The sequence below is a fragment of the Rhinolophus sinicus genome, linkage group LG04 (genome assembly GCF_036562045.2).
Source record: "Rhinolophus sinicus isolate RSC01 linkage group LG04, ASM3656204v1, whole genome shotgun sequence".
NCBI classification, from domain to species: Eukaryota; Metazoa; Chordata; class Mammalia; order Chiroptera; family Rhinolophidae; genus Rhinolophus; species Rhinolophus sinicus.
Window position 1 is genome coordinate 156,127,458 of NC_133754.1, and position 18,871 is coordinate 156,146,328.

Consider the following 18,871-nt stretch of genomic DNA (forward strand, 5'->3'; position numbering starts at 1 on the left):
TTATATGTTTTATTGCCAAAATCTGAGCTTTTTAGATCCTAAGTTAGTATTCATTGAAGGAACGAATATTCTAGAATGTAAAACTAGAAAGGTAGCATGAAACTGGAAGCAAGAGGTCAACAGAAAAAACCCTCCCTGACAAATTAGATATGAGACCCTGTGAAGGCAGAAGAATGCAGAGTGAAGGTCGAAATGATCGGAGCAAGGTAAAATGGTGTGGGAATGCAAATAATGGCCTTATTTTACTTGATGATTTTGCCCCACTCTGCTCTTCTGGAAGGCTATTAATTTAACATACTTTATTGAGAACTCGTTAATGTACAGACACCATGAAGAAACGGAGGGTATAAGACTTATTTATTGATTTTTTTCAGAGCTTACAGTCTGAGAGTTAAGACTTATTGTTTTACTTAATTAACCTACTGTTCCACTAAAGCACAAAGTGCTATGGGTGATCTTTGGGGTGAGCTATGACTTCTGGCTGGATGATTAAGGGAAGCCTTCATAAAGGAGGTAGAATTAAACTGAGATTGAAAACCAGGTAAAACCTTGGTAGGAGGGAAGATTTCTTGAAGAGGATAGCATAAACAAACGTTAAAAACCAAGACGGCTTAGGATCTATTGGGAGAAGAGGTAGTCATCTGGTTATGGAGCCCAGGGTCTATGAAGGTGGAGGAGCAGGAGATGACTGGAAAGGTGGGGCTGACTTCTGGATGCCAGGCTTAGACGTTGGGACTACATTTGGCTGGCAGGCTGTGGGATGCCCCTGAGGGCATCAAAGCGATTCTTTATGGAGCTTAATCGCATGGCAGTGAGTGAAGTAGTGCAGGACCTAAACAGTTTGGGGACTTGTACTAACCCAAATGACGAATAATAAAAGTCTTTTATGGGTATTAGAGTGGGACGAAAGGAGGGGACACAAGATTTCAAAGGTAAACAGGGTTTAACAGCAGTGGGAAAGGGAGGAACCTAAATGTAGTTCTAAAGTTTCCTGTTTTTGGAAATGGTGATACCAAGGACAGAAAAGGGTAGGTCAGGAGAGCCAGGTTTGGGGGGGACAGTGAGTTCTGTTTCGAGATACTGAGTTGGAGGAGTAAGACACTCAGTGAGAGATGTCCAACAAGAGGTTAGGAATATTTGAAGAGCCGTCAGGACTTGGCAATAATAGTTGTGGCAGTTGAGAGTAGTAGATGAGACCCGAGTGGGGTAGGAGCAAAAAAATGGTCTGATGCAGAACCCTGGTAGAAAAAGAAAAAAGCTTTAAAAACCATTTAGAATCAGGGAAAAGAGGGGGAGCCTTTAAAATATGGCTGGGGAAAACCAGGGCACTGTATTGGAGCAAGAAAGCCCAGAGGCAGGGAAGCTTTCCTAGTGCTGTGGAGATGAGTTTCTGGCCAGTAGAGGCATTAGAGCAGGAGTCGAGGGGGAGATGAGGTGAGATATACGAGGTAGGGAAATTGACAAGATTTGGTGATTAATGAGAATATTGAAAGAAAGAGAGGAGGAGAACTCTAGCTTTTGAGTTTGTGTGACTGACAGGAATGGTGTCACTGACAGAAATAGGGAACACTGAAGAGGGCGGAGTCTAAGAGAGAAGAGGCTACCTTTGGTCGCAGGTGTAGGCAGTTTGAGGTGACGGTGAAACTGCGAGCACATGTTCAGCAGACGGTTGGACATATGGGACTGAAATTGAGGATTCAGAGCAATGCAGAAAAAGATTTGGGGGTCATTGGCCTTTACGTGTATTAAACTTCACAGCATGAATAAGATTTCTGAAAGAGACAAGCTAGAGAGAAAAGCAGAGCCCAGGGATTGGGGACAGACTGACGTGGAGGCTGTAAATTGTCCTAGTGAGGATGAATTCTTCAAGGGCAAGGAGTTGTGTGCCTCAGTTTTCCTCTTCTTGCCTCTATGCTAAGTTCATGGAAGATGCTTACTAAAGATTTGCAGTGACATTGATTATAAAGATACAGCTCTTTTATGCCTACCTTATAGCTTTAGAATAGGCGAGTTCCTACAATCCAGGTTACTTACGTCGTTTCCATCTCTTATTGTTTCTCCCCGCGCTCCCCACATTGCTCTCTTCCCTTATTCCCTCTTTCTGATCCTTACAGAAGATATTCCCGTATCAATTCAAGAGCCCATTTACAGAGGTCTTATCTTTTGGATCTTTTTTCTTGATTAAATATATCCATTAGTCAAAGTGGCATTTTTATAAGTAAAATAGACTTAAAAAAATTATAAAGTTTATTTGAGTCAAACTGACAACATGTGCCAGGGAGCAAGATCTCAGATGCTCTCAAAAATGACTTTATCTTTTCCAGGTAACCCAGAATTTAAGATTTATCTTACTCAGTGAAGCTTTTGATGAGTAGCATTACATTCAACTTTTTATTTTAGGATGTGTAATAATGTGTTTGTTGAATTAGTGAAAACCACATTGCTGTTCCATGCTGTCTAGCTGTATTGTATTATTTCACTAAAGTCTAGGATGCAGTTGAAGTCTGTACCATTGACTCTCTGATCTGCTATGTTTTAGGCAAAGTAAAGAATCCTGAATGGAGCAGAAATGAAATTCCGCATAGTTGTGGTGAGGTTTGTAGAAAGAAACAGCCTGGCCAGGACTGCCCACATTCCTGTAATCTGTAAGTTGGAGTCCTAGACCACTGGGAATTCTCGGTGGACACGCTTTGCTCATGGCTTTGTGTATATATATTTGGTTAGCATGTAAGAAGATGGGGTAAAAGGCAATGTAGTACCATTTATTGAGCAGTTATCCTGTGCCAGGTACTCTGCAGGAGTTCACTCACTGAATCTGTAAAACAGCCCAATGATGTATAGATATTTATCATCTTCATTTCACATATGAGGCTCAGAAAGGCCAAGCATCTTGCCCAAGGTCACAATACTAGGACATGGTAGAGCTGGGATTTCCATACTAGGACATGGTGGAGCCAGTGCCCCTCTTACTGTGTCACACTGCTGGCTTCTAAGACAAAATGTCCTCTAGTGATAGCCAGGTCCAAGAGAGTGTACAGGGCAGACTTCTGTTTGGGGAAAGGCAATGTTTAGGGTCCTGCTGGGCAGTGTTTTTAGGATATGAATCCCTTCCCTACAGTAAGTATTGAGCTTTAGAATGTGTCCAATCAGCTTCTGAGTAATAAGAGAAATGAACAATAATAAACAGTTTATAAATTACAAATAACAAATTTCTGTAAGCTTTAACCTCAGACAAAGGTTTAATTCCTGGGTTCAAGACTTAATAGTTGTGTGACATTGGATAAGTTACTTAACTTCTCTGAGCCTCAGTTTCTGTACCTGTAAGATAATAATGGTATGAGTGACAATACTTACAGAGTTCTATGATGATGAAATGAATTGCCACCCTTACGAGACTTGGTATAGAGCCTGGCACATGGTAAGTGGTCAAAAAATGGTAATTCTTGCTTTTCTTACCCAAGTCTAAGAGTAAGACCGACATCAGAGTGTATCTCGGTGCTTCTGTTGCACGGAGCAGGGGCAAAGGTCGGACCAGATGTTTTGTGATCAAGCTGTGGGGGTGCAGCTGGGGAACTATCAGGGGGAAAGGTGTTCACCCTGGGCTCATAAACAGGGTGGCCGCCGTCTCTGGGGAGTCAGAACCTCCCGTTCCTTTGGCTGCTTCCATAGGTCCTTCCTCAGAGCCCCGGGGACTCAGCTATTTTAACTATTCCTTCCCTTAGTTGGCGTTTTTAAGTAAATTCAGTAATAGGAAATTAACCCTCTGGTGAACTGTCTTTCCGAAGCCTTCAGCAGAAATGGGCCCCGTCATGACTATCAGAGAATATCAGATGCAGACCAGGTGACCAGCACCATATCTGAAGGGAAAGGAGGCTATAAAACTTGCTCCTTCACGGCTCTGGAAATTCTGCTCTTGATTTGGGAACCTTTCACTCCTGAGAGGACCGTAGAGATTGCTGAACAACATACCCCAACAGCACTTTCCTTTCAAAAGAAAGCTTTGGCTTTCTCTCATTTATATTTATCAGGACTCAGAAGCCACAGTTGGCCCCTTTACCTCTCTGTTTTAGGTTGTTCTCATAGATTATAAAAATCTATTAGAGCAGTCATTCTCAACGGGCTACACATTAGAATCACTTAGGGAGCATTTTCAAACACCAGTGCCCAGTCTTTACAGCAATTAAATCAGAATTTCTGGGGTTGGGTCTGAGCATCTGTAGTTTTTAAAGCTTTCTAGGTAATTCTATGTGGCCAGTGTTGTGAACCACTACTCTAAAGGTTAGGAAAACCTGTATTAAGTCCAGGCCTTGGGGATATTTGAAATCACCTGGAGTCATCCACTCCTGACTAACAGTTTATCTCTCAGTCATTATTTAAATACAGCCATGAAAATAGTTTCACCTAAAAAGATTAAGGCCTAATATGTGAAATATAACTATTGAATAATGATACTCATCTTTAAAGAAACGTGCTTAAACTTATGTCTTCTGTGGGTTCTGTCTGTCAAAAGGGTCACCCTAGAAGACTAGGCACTTGTTTCTGGATTGTTTTCAGTGTTTACAGCTCATTTAAAGATGATCAGAACTGATTTAGGAGTAATATAAAAAAATCCAACTAGATTTTATAGGCACACATTTTTTTTATACCAAATTCTATTACCTACTTGATTAATTAGATTTGATTTGATTGGCTTTTAATTCCCAAAGGATTGTGATTTGCCATCACTTAGAAAGCACCCCCTTCCCCCAAAAAAAGTTATCATAGAAGTTCCCAAAATGTTTTAAGTAGTGGTATTTCTGAACAGGCGTGTAATTTATGAGGGTGTATGCTTTGAAGAAGGCAGTATTTGATTAAACATATAATTCCGTTTTTAAGTTTTTTTCCTTTGTTTTCTTTATATCATAGCTCCTATAAAAAGCATTCTGTTCAGAGGTCTAATTCTGACCTCTGACAGGATATTGCTAAGCCCAGTTCTTTCCATGAGTCCCTTTCTCCTTTGTTCTCTCCCTGTGTTACTAGTATGCCTCTTCTCATGTCAACCTTTTTTTCACTATTTCCATCATTAGCCCATCGTCTGATTATTATTTCACTAGTTGATGAAAAAATATCTATACTTCTCATGAATCTAGTAGATTTGAGCTCAGTTATTTTGCTCAGGTTCTGATCTTCTGAAGGACTCTGTTGGCCGTCCTGCCGTTCCCCTGGTGGCAGGCTATTTTCATCCCTGCATACTGCACTAAGTGGGCTAAGATCATATCTGGAAGTGTCATCTTTGACTGTCAAGCCCAAATAAAACCAGTGTTTTGATTTGGGCTTTACTTTTGTGGTAAAATATTCTAAGATGATAATGTCATCAAAGTAGTTTAAACAAATACTAAAATATTTCATAGTAGGTTTATTTGTTCCCATATTCACCACATGGAGTCAGTTGGGGCAGCTTTGTTCAGGTTTGGATACATGGGTATGATTTATTCATCAGAATTTTTCTTTTGTAGTCTCTGCCATCCTGGACCTTGCCCACCCTGCCCTGCCTTTATGACTAAAACGTGTGAATGTGGACGGACCAGGTAAAGTTAGATTTGTACTCTAAGGAAGACACAGTTTCCACATTGGTAACTTATATGTGAATTTCTAAAATAAAAGATTAGTAAGTAGGTGTAAGTAGTACTTTTCTGAAACTAGTGTTTCCTGTGCTGCCTCTATCCTATTTTGCTGTCTTAAAAGTGGGTAAGAAGTTATATGCATAGTGAGATTACCCATTTCCGGTGAAAAGCCAAGGTGACAGCGACTTTTTTCTTAACCTCTCTACTGGGTGAAAGAACCAGGAATTGAACCCAGGTCTGTTTAGGTCCAGGAGGCAGGAACCATGTACCTGTGGCTAGCACAGTATCTGGCATCTAGGAGGTTTTCAGTGAATATTGTTGAATGAAATAATAAGTGATCCCAGAGCCTGCCCTGTTTTTATTACAATACAAATTCTTCGGCATCATCAGTGCCAGGATCACTGATAGCGATGTAAGACCATGAACTGATTTCTCAGCCATAAGACAGATGGGATTGTGCAGATTTTCAGTGATATGTGTTTAATGTTTACTGAACTTAAGGGTAAACAGTGTGGCCTGAGAGTCACATACAAGGGCTCTGGGTCAGAAAGATCAAGTCAGATCTGGGCTCTGCCACTAATTGTTGACCTAGGCAAGTTGCTTGGTCTCACTGAGACTCATTCTCTTACCATAAAGTAGACATAATAGTGCCTTCCTCAAGGGGTTGGTGTTAGCTGTGATGCTGAGCACTGGAAACTGATCATCTAAGTACATAACAGTGACTTTTTAAAACAAAATACGTAGCTGAAGTAGGAGTAGGGAATAGAATAAAACTCTTCATGTGAGAGAGTAGACTCCAAACTTGAAACCATTACCCTGGACAAAGACCTGAAGACAATTGTCTAAAAGCCCTGGCCTCCTATCCTTCTGTAGCTGATAAGTCAGCAAAGTCAGGATGTTTATTAGAACAAAGCCAGAGTGATTTCGCCATCCTGAGTCAAAGTCACGTACAGTATGTTCTTAAGTATTGTAGCTGTGTACGATGCCAGAGGGCCAAGTCCCAGGAGAGTGCCATTGTGCGCGCATTCTGAGAATGGACATTATAATGACACCTTCCCAACCTCCCTACTGCCATCTCTAAGATACCATGGGAGCTCCAAGCTCTTTCCCTTCCTGCGTGCTGCTTCATGGGAACTCAGAGAAGAAATCACATACAACAAATACTGAGGAATAGCCTTCAGTTCCTCACAGGTCAGAAAATAGGGGACAGAGAAAAGCAGACTGGGAAATAAAGAAAGCAAAGGAGGAAAAAGAAGAAAGTGGAAAACGGGAGAGTGAGAAAATAAGGATTGGAGGAAGGAAAACAAAGAAAAAGGGGAGGAACAGGGCCAAGAGAAAGGTTTAGTAGGTTTAGAGGGAGGGCTTGCGCTTCAGTGTTAGTTTAGCTGTCAAACAGGAACTTGAAGTCCAACATTAGACTAATGCTATCTTTGCATCTACTGTCTTTACAGGCACACAGTTCGCTGTGGTCAGGCTGTCTCAGTCCACTGTTCTAACCCATGTGAGAATGTTTTGAATTGTGGTCAGCACCATTGTGCTGAGCTGTGCCATGGGGGTCAGTGCCAGCCTTGCCGGGTCATATTGAATCAGGGTAAGTGATGAGCACACCAGCTAGTAATACCAGTGTACTTTTCTGGAACCTTATTTATGGTTGTCTTGATGACGTGGATTCATCTCAAACCTGTAGTCACAAAGACTATTAGCTCTGTTATCTTGGGTAGAGAGAACTGGAGGTATATTAATGCTTAGATGGTTTTCATTATTTTAGTTACATAATACCAGCACAGGTCATTGTCCTGTAGAATTTGGACAATAGATTTTAAAATGCTATTTTAAAGTAACTGCTTGGGAAATTTTTAAAGAGTAACTATTTGTAAAGGGTCCAGGAAGGCCAAAATAACCTTGAAAAAGAACAAAGTTGAAAGAGTTAAACTACCTGATTTCAAGACTTACAAAGTTACAATAATTATACCAGTACAGGTATTGGTATAAAGATAGACTACTATGTCAGAGGAAGAGAATAGTCCAGAAATAAACCCAAATATATAGTCAGATGATTTTCAACCGAGATGTTAGTTTAATGGGAAAAGGAGAATCTTTTTTACAAATGTTGTTAGAACAACTGGATGTACGTATGGGAAAAAAACAAAAGTGAACTCCATCTCTCTCTTTACACAAAAATTAATTCTACATGAATCATGGACTTAAATATAAAACCCAGAAACAAAGCTTCCAGAAGAAACTATAAGAGAATATTTTCATGACTTTGGGGTTAGGCAAAGATTTCTTGGACAGAGCAACAAAAATAGAAATCATAAAAGAAAAAATTACTAAATTGAACTTTATTAAACTCAGACATTTCTACTCATCAAAAGACACCATTCAGAAAATGAATAGATAAATCACAGATTGTATTTCAAGTACTACAAATCAACAACAAAAGATCAGCAACTTAATTAAACGGTGAGCAAAAGACTTGAACAGATACTTCACAAAAGAAAATACATAAATGACCAATAAACACAAGAAGGGTGCCTACCACCTTTAAACACTAGAGAAAGGTAAATTAAAACCACAACAAGAGTAAAATAGTATAACCACTTTAGAAAACAGTCTGGCAGTTCCTTAGAAGTTTTATGTGACCCAGCAATTCCACTCCTAGGCATATATCCAAAAGAGATGAAAATTTTTGTCCACTTAAGTTGTAAATGGATGTTCATAGCAGCATTATTCACAATAGTCAAAATGTGGAAGCAATCCAAATGTCTATGAACTGGTGAATGGATAAAGAAAATGCACTATGTCCATAAAATGGAATACAGATGCTCCTCAACTTATGATGAGGTTATCTCCCAATAACATCTTAGCCTAGTGTACCTTAAACGTGCTCAGAACATTTACTTAGCCTACATTTGGGCAAAATCATCCAACACACAGCTTACTTTAAAGTGTTGAATATCTCTTGTAATTTATTATGTGTTTTGCTTTCACACCATCATAAAGTCAAAAAATTTAAGTCGAATCATCATAAGTTGGTGACTGTATTATTCAGCTAAGAAAGGAATAAAATATTGATACATGCTATGAAATGAATGAACCTCCAAAACATTACGCTATGTGAAAGAATTCCTTTGTTTTTACGACTGCCCCTGATCTGCAAGGATCCAAGGATCCTGGCTACAATGTACTGGTTCCCTTTCTTCCACTCCGCCCCCCTCCCCATTCCGGTTCAAGCCGTTGTTTCTCAGTCTAGTTGTGTAGGACACAGCTCCCTGGCCCATGCTGGTATTATGAGCCTTGTGTTCCCCCAGCTGAGGCAGTTGGTCGCTCATGGCAGCTCACACTGGCTGCTGGCCACTCACGCTGGTCACAAGCCGCTCATGGCAGCACTCAGCAGCCCATCACAGTTCATGCCAACCTCCGGCTGCTCATGGCAGCCCAGCTCCAGGGAGAGCTGTTGTTCACAAGCTTAGCTGTAGAGGGTGCAACTCACTGGCCCATGTGGGAATCGAACCAGCAACCTCAGCGTTAGGAGCACGGCGCTCCAACCACTTGAACCATAGGGCCGGCCCGAGAGTTTTGTTTTATTTTATTTTACCTTGGTATGATGCTATTGATCTATGTTGGTACTTACAGTAAGAAATATTGCCCTATGAAGTGTTTTGTGGTATGTGCTGTTATGTAAGGAACTGTGCCATGTTATTTAATGTTCTCTTTACGGGCTCTCTTGGGAAATAACTCCTGTCTGGTCTTAGTTCCAAGAATAGTTGTTTTTCCTCAAAGACTGTTATCTCTTTTTAACTTAAGAACCCTGTATAACTGACCTCATGTTTGTCTTTATAGTGTATATTTTTTAAGCTATGATTCAGTCTATATCCTTACTGTTGTTTTTCTGTCGCTTTTCAAATCTTTTACGTTTTCTTGTTATATTTCATATATCCTTAACATGCTGCCTCAAATCCATTTGAGATAAGGCAAGAGTTAAGTATATACTGGCAGTTTAGTCTCAGCAGAGTAGACTGTGGGAGAATCCCTTTGATCGCTGAACCATTTTTAGCTCTTGATTCACGTTGGGCTTTTACTAAGCTAAATCAAAGTCTTTTTGTACAAATTTCTATGGATCCCAGCCTCTTCCTTTCTGTTTTTGTGTAGTTCATTTTTCAAACTCAGTTGAAGACTTTTCATTTGCCCACATTAAATATCTAACAAAGTATTTCGGCCATGAGTATAGTTTATCTTCTGAAATTATAATTCTCTTATGATCCCTTTCAGCCCTATGGAGAGTTTTAATAAACATTCCTTCTGGATCTTCATTCCTGAGTTGATAAAAATGCTGAACAGGTGAAGGCTGTCCATAGAGACACCTTCCTCCAGACTGTGTTTGGTTCCTTAATACTCTTCAACCAGCTGTGACTACACCCAGCTCTTGTGTCAGCAGCTCATATTTCTCTCTCTTGTGCCTAACTAAGCGTAGCAGAGCTTTTTGTCTTGTACTAAGATTATTTCCTGATTGGTCAGGAGCACCATTTTGTTTCTATTGTCACAATTTTTTCATCCTTGATTCTTTTGTTCACAGCTGTTTGCTCATACCTCTGCAAAAAGCCTCTGTTCTGTTTAAGAAGAAACTTAGCAAAGAAAAGCCTGCTTACGGAAGCTCCCAGTTGCTAGGGTTTGTTTGCGAATTCATTGATTCCAAAAATAGTGATTTAGTTTCTTTTCATCATCTATATTGATTCATCCAATAAAAATTGGTTGGATGGATGGATGGATGATTTTTAGAACAGGGCGTGAAACTGCACATGTACTTACTGGAAGATTGAATGAATATATATATATATATATATATATGTATGTATATATATATAAATTAGATATCTAATATCTATATTAGATATAATATAAAAAATATGTTATATATATTTTTTTAATTGAGATAACATTGGTTAATAACGTTTGTATTAGTTTCAGGTTATAACATTATAATTCGATATCTATATACACTATAGTGTGCTCACCACCAGTAGTCTAGTTTCCATTTGTCACCATACATTTAACCTGCTTTACCCATTTTGCCCTCTCCCCACCCCACTTCCCCTCTGATAACCACCAATCTGTGGGCTGTATATGTGAGTTTGTATTTGTTTTGTTTGTTTTTTATTCCACATTTGAGAGAAATCATAGTTTTTGTCCTTTTTTGTCTGACTTATTTCACTGTTTCACTTAGCATAATACTCTCAAGGTCCATCCATGTTGTTGCAAATGGCAAAATGTCATCTTTTTTATGGCTGAGTAATATTCCTCTGTGTGTGTGTGTGTGTGTACCACATCTTCTTTATCCATTTATTTGCTGGACACTTAGGGTGTTTCCATATCTTGGCTATTGTAAACAATGCTGTAATGAACGTAGGGGGTGCATATATCTTTTTGAATTAGTCTTTTCATATTCTTCAGATAAATACCCAGAAGTGAAATAGCTGGATCATATGATAGTTCTTTTCTTAGCTTTTGAGGAACCTCCATACTGTTTTCCATAGCAGCTGCACCGATTTACAATCCCATCATCAGTGTTATGAGGGTTTCCTTTTCTCCATAGCCTCCTCAACATTTGTTTCCTATCTTTTTGATAATAACTATGGGATGTATATTTTAAAAATCAAGAGTCTTGGTTATATCTTCATTGATTTGAGGCTTTCCGCATTTCCATGTCTCTGAAAGTTTTTGGTCTGTTCAATACAATATTATATGAACGTTATTTCTGAAGTTTTGTTAGACACATTCTATTTTATTTCCTACTAAGTATGCGATTTTAGGATTTGATATGCTCTTATAAGATTATATTTATTTTTAATGTTTGTTTTCTTGCAAGTAGATATCTAAATTATATTGAGGAAGAAGGAGACCATCATTAGATCTGAAGAATTTCAGTTTAGTTTGTACTCTTCTGGTCTACATTTATTATGTAGGGCTAGGTATATTTGCATAGTCTGATTTTAATGAGGTAACTTTTCATTATAAACTGAAAATGTCAAGTGACACTTAGAAAAATTATGTAAATTGATGAAAATTAATCCTCATCAGATTTGGTTACATATCAGAAACATATCAGATTTGGTTACATACATCAGAAACATAACTCCTTAAACTTAACACATTTGTTGACCTTAAGAAATAAAGGAATCCATTGTTTCTTGAACCCACAGAAAAATCTACAGATGGTAGACTGGATTATCTATCTAGCACATAAGTCTCAAGCTATTTGAAACTTTTTATTCAGCATGAATACTCAAACTTGATTACTTCAAATTCAGCAGTGGTAGACTACAAATTATTAAGGATTTTATATTGTGATTTTTGGCTTTCTTTTTTAGCAGCAGATACTTTTTCCAGTCATTTTATGTGAACCCATACATATAGAGTAGTGAATCTATGCTGCCTAGGTTGAAGTAAGGATGGGGGATCCAGTGTCAACACCTCTACCACAACCACCAACTTAGCTTCCATCCTCTGTAACATTTCTTGAGGACTGCAGGAAGCCTCATAATCCTTGATTTTCAACCATGGTCTATGGACCAGATAGTAGTCTCTTAATTTAGAGTGTTGCTTCACTTTAATGCTGTTTTTGGGATGCGCTCCAGAGACACCATGAAATACTGACAGAGTCTAACAAGGCCTTTTTTAAATTTTTTCCTATGATAAAGCTCTCAGGTGAGACTTAGAGCTGCTGTATAAGCCACATTGATCTCTGCATCAGGTCCGATCAATACTAATGAATAGCATTTTGTGTTTTCTTACAGATTGTTTAGAATATTTTAAGAATTTATACAGGTTGCTAATCTTTTGTTTTTGAAATTGTGTCCTCAAGTATGCTACTGTGGCAGCACCTCCCGAGATGTGTTATGTGGAACAGATGTAGGAAAGTCTGATGGATTTGGGGACTTTGGCTGCTTAAAGATATGTGGCAAGTAAGGTTTTAGTTTTTTTCCATTATAATAAAGCTGTATTTTATGCAACAATTATGTAATCGTCTGTTGTTTGTCTTCACAGGGACTTGAAATGTGGGAACCATACGTGTTCTCAGGTGTGCCACCCTCAGCCTTGCCAACCATGCCCACGGCTCCCTCAGCTGGTACGCTGTTGCCCTTGTGGGCAGACTCCTCTCAGCCAGTTGCTAGAACTTGGAAGTAATGGCCGGAAAACTTGCATGGATCCTGTCCCTTCATGTGGAAAAGTGTGCGGCAAGCCTCTGCCTTGTGGTTCCTTAGGTAACTAGTTGGCATATGAATGTGAAAATATGAATGTAAATGTTTGGCAGCAATGACTACTTAAGCAAAATATTTTTAAATTCCAGTTACAGTATCAGAGGTTTTTCTAAATATGATCAAGTTTGGGCACCTTTCCTTTCCTCCTCAAAATATACTTATGAAAACTCATATTTGCCCAAGTGATCTCTCTTTCTGATACAGGTATTTTATTGCTAACTCAGATCAGTTGTGATGAGATACTATTCCATGAGGGTTAGCCTACACTAGTATGAATGCCAGATATACTTTTATTAATCTAGAGTTCACTAAATGCTTAAAAGCATTTTCATATAATAGGAACATCTTAACTAAAATTCTAAGTATCATAAAACTTCAGCCATTTGAACATCTTAAGAAATGTCATTCTTTATAGTTAAGTTTCCCATCTAGCTGAGGATAATACCTCCTGAGCATCATTTTAGATGGATATTTTTCTAAAATTCTTTCTTTAAACAGAGGTAACTGAAACTGATTCTTTCCCTTCATTGACCCGGAGTCATCATTTTCTTGAACCTAATTGTTGTATTATACTGAGTACAGTGATGTGTGTAGGGCCTACTGAGGTTTCTCAGGTGATTTCCCCATACCAGCATGCAGTTTGAATTGTTTTATCTACTTGTTAAAGCTTTTTATTTTCTTGTCAGTGCTTTTAGTATGTCTACCATCCTACCTTTAGTTACTCTTTCTTCTCACTTGTGGCTTCTGATTACTTGGATATGGAAACCAGAAAAAGCTTTGTTGGAATTAGCTATGAAGTAATAGTCTGAGTTTCTAACTGAGACTTTCTGAGGCAGTCCTTGGGTAGTATGCATTTACAGTTTTGCAGTGACCTGGCAACTTCTCCTAAGTGAGTGTTCAAAGGCTGTGTGTTTAGAAAAATAAAAGTGGGCAACTAAGTCTGAATAAGCGAGATGTTCCTGTAACTAACAGTGGTAAATCTAGAATCTTTAGGTTTGGTTTCCATTTTTATGGAAAAGAGAGAGATTTCATGGTTGTTCCAAGTGTCAGCAGGAAACAGAAAGAGCACTAGAGGGAGCACCCTACCTAATTATTTTGTTCAATCTGACTTTAAAATTATGTGAAGAGGAGAAATGCTCTCTTCTCATTTAATACATGGTCCAGCTACATTAGGAAAATCAATCATCTATTGGTTCTCCATGTCTACTGTGAAAATGTATCTTTAGTAAGCTCTGTGAAATGGAGATCCATTGACTTCTAAATTAAGAAGGATGGTAAAGTTCTACCCGGTTCAAAAAGCACGAGTCAGTTTTGTAAAAATTTCATATATAGTGACCAGAAATCCTGCCCTGAGGCTAAAATATCTTGTTGGCAATGAGAGAAGGAGGAAATGTGAAATAGGTAATGCAAAAGGACTTGAGCAAGAGAAGGATAGTAACAGTATGAATTGACCTGGGGGTGGTATAAGACCAGGTCAATGGATTCAAGAGTAACTGATATACCTCAGAATTTTAATCATGGCAAACTTTTAATGAACAAGGCTGAGTTGGATTGAGACACTCAAAAGCAAGCCCATGGCTGGTGGTAACAATGGTTCTCAAGTTTTTTCAGTTCTGCCTTATCTGTAGAAAGCTTGTTTTAGGTCTTTTAGTATCTGACCCAGTAGGAAATTTCCATTCTAGACATATTGCTTTGGTACAAGAGACTAGTTAGAGTTCTGCTTTCAGGATGGTAGCATGAGCAGCTACTTGGACCCACTCCCCAGCAAAACAAGCAAAGCTGGGGAAAACTATAAAAAAGCAACCATTTAGAGTCTCTGAAAATTTTCCTATAGGCATATATCAATTAAAAAATATTTATTGAAGAAAATCTAAAACGCAGAACAGCAAGAATCTGTGTCATTTGAGTCACAACCCACTTCCTCCTCCTCCCCCACCCTACCTCCGGCTCAGCTTAACAAAAGCTCCACTCAGGATGGGTGTGCCCAAGAATCCAGGCTTTCTCCGCCCTCAACTCCAAGTCAAGGGTTTTTCACTGGGTAGAGCAGACTACCAGCATTTCTCATCCCCTTTAATTCCAGGTCAAAGAGGCTAAATTTCTGATAAGTGCAGCTGAGAGATATGGGGGCTACTTTCTGCCACACAGCCCCACCCATGAGTTGGAGGCTCTACCCCAATCACAATAGGCTAAAATACTGGGGCCCAAATCACCCTCACCCCAGCTCACTTGTAGGGCAGAAGTTCCATGCTGGGAGAAGTAAGCTACGTAACCAGAGGCTACTATTCCATCCAGCACCCAGAGTAGTGGTTGAGACTTCCCCAGGGGAGAGGCAGTCCATAAGAAAGAGAGCTCCAAAGTACTCCCCAAAGGAACTGACTTTAATATGAAACAGAGCATGGGGCAAAGTTCAGGCCTAAGGCAACAATAGAGTAACCAATGAGCAATTAATGGAGCCCCAGGAGTGAGTGTAAAGCCAGATGAGGCAGATAGCTTAACAGAAAGATCAGAGAAAGAGATAGTCAAAGAGAGCTCTGCTAAAACCACTGTCATCCCAGGGTGACTGCACACCCCCAAGGCTGTGCCATCCAAAGAGTAACACCAAAGTCTTTATACCCTATGGGAAATAGACTTCATTAAAATAGCCTAGAGAAGTCACAAAACAAATAAATAAGCAAACAACAACAAAAAAGCTGTGGAGACAGAGGAAGCAGTATCCAGAGTTGCTACAAACAATATATTACCAAAAACATATGGTTTCCAACAAGAAATTACGAAGTATGCAAAGAAATAGGGAAAATACACAGGCAACAGAAAGTTTCTGTTTTCTGTGAGAGTGACTGACGTTAGATATAACAAAAACTTTAAGGTTTCCATTATAAATATGTTCAAAGAACTAAAGAAAACCATGCTTAAAGATGCAAAGGAAAGTATAATGACAGTTTTTCATCAAATAGAGAATATAAATAAAGAGATAGAAATTATAAAAAAAAAGAAAAAGAAAAGGAAAATCTGGAGTTGAAAAGTCCAATAATTAAAATGAAAAACTCATTAAAGGAGTTCAACAGTAGATTTGAGCTGGCAGAAGAAAGGGTCAATGAATGTGAAGACAGATCAATAGAAATTATATAATCCAGGGGGGTGGGGGATGGGAGATGAGGGTAAGGGGGATCAAATATATGGTGATGGAAGGAGAACTGACTCTGGGTGGCGAACACACAATGGGATTTATAGATGATGTAATACAGAATTGTACACCTGAAATCTATGTAATTTTACTAACAGTTGTCACCCCAATAAATTTAAGAAAAAAAAAAAGAAATTATATAATCCAAAGAACAGAGAGAACATAGAATGAAGAAAAATGAACAACACCTCAGGGAAACATGGGACACCTTTACCACACAAACATATATAATGGGAATACCAGGAGAGGAGAAAGGAGCAGAAAAATATTCAAAGAAATAATGGCTGAAAACATTCCAAATTGAAAGACATAAATCTATACATCCAAGAAGTCCAACAAATTCAGATAGGGGTAAGTTCAAACAGATCCACACCTAGATACATAGTAAAAATGCTGAAAGTCAAAGACAGAGAAAATCTTGGAAGTTGAGAGGGAAAAATGACCCAAGGGAACCCCGGTAAGATTAACAGCAGACTTCTCATCAAACACAATAAGGGAACACTACATCACAACCAGAAGGCAATGGGATGACCTATTCAAAGTGCTGAAAGAAAGACTTGCCAACCAAGAATCTTATATTCAGCAAAACTATCTTGCAAAAATTAAGATAAAAATGGAGAATTTGTTGCTAGCAGATCTACTTTACAATAAATAATACCAAAGGAAGTTCTTCAGGCTGAAAGCAAGTAAACCCAGATGTAAATTCAAATCCACATGAAAAAACAGTAAAGGTAATTCCATAATTATAAACGACAGTATAAGTATATTCTTTTCTCAGCTGATTTAAAGGTAGTTGTATAAAATAATATGTATATAATTGGAATGTTAGGCCTTTAGTATATATTACAGAAATGTATATGATAATAATAGCACAGAAGAGGTAGTTTGGATCAAAGTTGTATTGGAGTAAGGAAATGGTACCAAATGGTAACTCAGATCCATAGGAACAAATGAAGGAAACCAGAGATGGTAAATAAGAAAAGTATAACAAACTGTAAGTACGTACTTTTTCTCTTTTCTCAACTTCTTTTGTTTTTATTTTTTAAAGATTTTATTGGGGAAGAGGAACAGGACTTTATTGGGGAACAGTGTGTACATCCAGGACTTTTTCCCAAGTCAAGTTGTTGAAAGGAGTCACACTCCTTTCGATCTTAGTTGTGGAGGGTGCCATTCAGCTTCAAGTTGTCCTTTCAGTCTTAGTTGTGGAGGGCGCAGCTCAGCTGAAGGTCCAGTTGCAGTTGCTAGTTGCAGGGAGCGCAGCCCACCATCCCTTGCAGGAGTCGAACTGGCAACCTTGTGGTTGAGAGGACGTGCTCCAACCAACTGAGCCATCCGGGAGCTCAGCAGCAGCTCAGCTCAGGGTGCTGTGTTCAATCTTTAGTTCCAGGGGGTCTTCCCACTATCCCTTGCGGGACTCGAGGAATTGAACTGGCAACCTTGTAGTTGAGAGCCCACTGGGCCATGTGGGAATCGAACCGGCAGCCTTCTGAGTTAGGAGCATGGAGCTCCAACCGCCTGAGCCACCGGGCCAGCCCCACTCAACTTCTTTAATAGCTACAACATTGTATAAAGTAGTAGTTATAACAATATATTGTTGAGTTTGTATCATATAGATGTAATATGTATAACAATAATAGCACAAAAGAGAAGAGAATAGAACTATATAGGAATAAGGCTTCTATATCTCACTGGAATTAAGTTAGTTAATTAAATCTGAAGTAGATTCTGATAAAGTGTATATGGTATATACCATTAAAAAAAGTAACCTAGAGTAACCATTAAAAAAAAACTCAAAAAATACAGTGAAAAATACCATTAAAGGAAAAAAAGTTACACAAGAAAATATTTGTTTGATGCAAAAGAAAGCAGTAAAGGAAGATTAGATGAACAATAAATACACGAGACATATAGAAAAATATAAGTAAAATAGCAGGCGTAAATCCAGTTACATCAGTAACAATGTGAATGGATTAAATAAACAAAAAGCAGAGATTGTCAAATTGAATTTAGAAACAAAAAGCAAGATCCAACTATATGCTACCTTCAGGAAACAAACTTTAGAGTCAACTACAATTAAGCTGAAAAAATACATTGTGTAAACAGCAGCCAAAGAAAGAAACTGTGGGTGATCTCTGAGGAGTTCTTGAAACAGTACTTGTCCTAAACCTAGTTTAGTAGAATGAATGGCAGGCCACCTATCACGAGACCGAGTTTGGGTCAATGAGGTTATGCATCATAGTTTTGATTATTTATGACCCCCAGGTGATTTTCAATCGAGAGCACTTCAGTAAAGTCATCCGGGGCTACAATTTTAAGGGGATCCAAGTCTAACCTAGAGACTTGGGGCCTAAATAAGGAAAGAGACAGGAGATCTGTTCTTTGACTTAGGTAAAGCATCATGCAGTCCAAAGCATACTCCGGTAACTAATGCTGGGCCCTCTCCTTGCTGGAAAAGGCCCAGCCTGCTGGATGAAGGGAAGATAGGTAAAGAGGCATTGATGACATTCTTCTTCCCTCAACTCAAGTTGTGGAGTTTCAGGGAACAGAGGTAGAAGACCAATGTGGCTATTGAATTTGGGAGTCTGAAATGAGGAGTTGCAATTTTCATTCCCAGCTCTTTTCATTTTTATTAAAGATTTCATTCATACCTGTGAAAAGCTCTGCCATGAAGGAGACTGTGGACCATGCTCTCGCACATCAGTTATTTCCTGCAGATGCTCTTTCAGAACAAAGGTAAATCCTGAACATTGCTACAGTTGTTGCCACCAATGCCTTTTAATTTGGTGGTTATGGGATGGGAGGAATCAAAGTAACCTTAGTTTTAT

General features: G+C 38.8%; 1 protein-coding gene across 2 annotated transcripts in view; it reads left to right on the forward strand.

Moving 5' to 3' along the window:
* The window catches only part of NFX1 (nuclear transcription factor, X-box binding 1), a 58,587-nt gene that overhangs the window by 14,090 nt on the left and 25,626 nt on the right, over window positions 1–18,871 (forward strand). For both annotated transcript variants that reach the window (XM_019734256.2, XM_019734262.2), the window contains exons 5-10: window positions 2,540–2,645; window positions 5,496–5,567; window positions 7,055–7,194; window positions 12,466–12,565; window positions 12,648–12,865; window positions 18,682–18,779. In XM_019734256.2, the coding sequence (XP_019589815.2) occupies window positions 2,540–2,645; window positions 5,496–5,567; window positions 7,055–7,194; window positions 12,466–12,565; window positions 12,648–12,865; window positions 18,682–18,779 (734 nt within the window). The remainder of the gene's footprint in view (window positions 1–2,539; window positions 2,646–5,495; window positions 5,568–7,054; window positions 7,195–12,465; window positions 12,566–12,647; window positions 12,866–18,681; window positions 18,780–18,871) is intronic.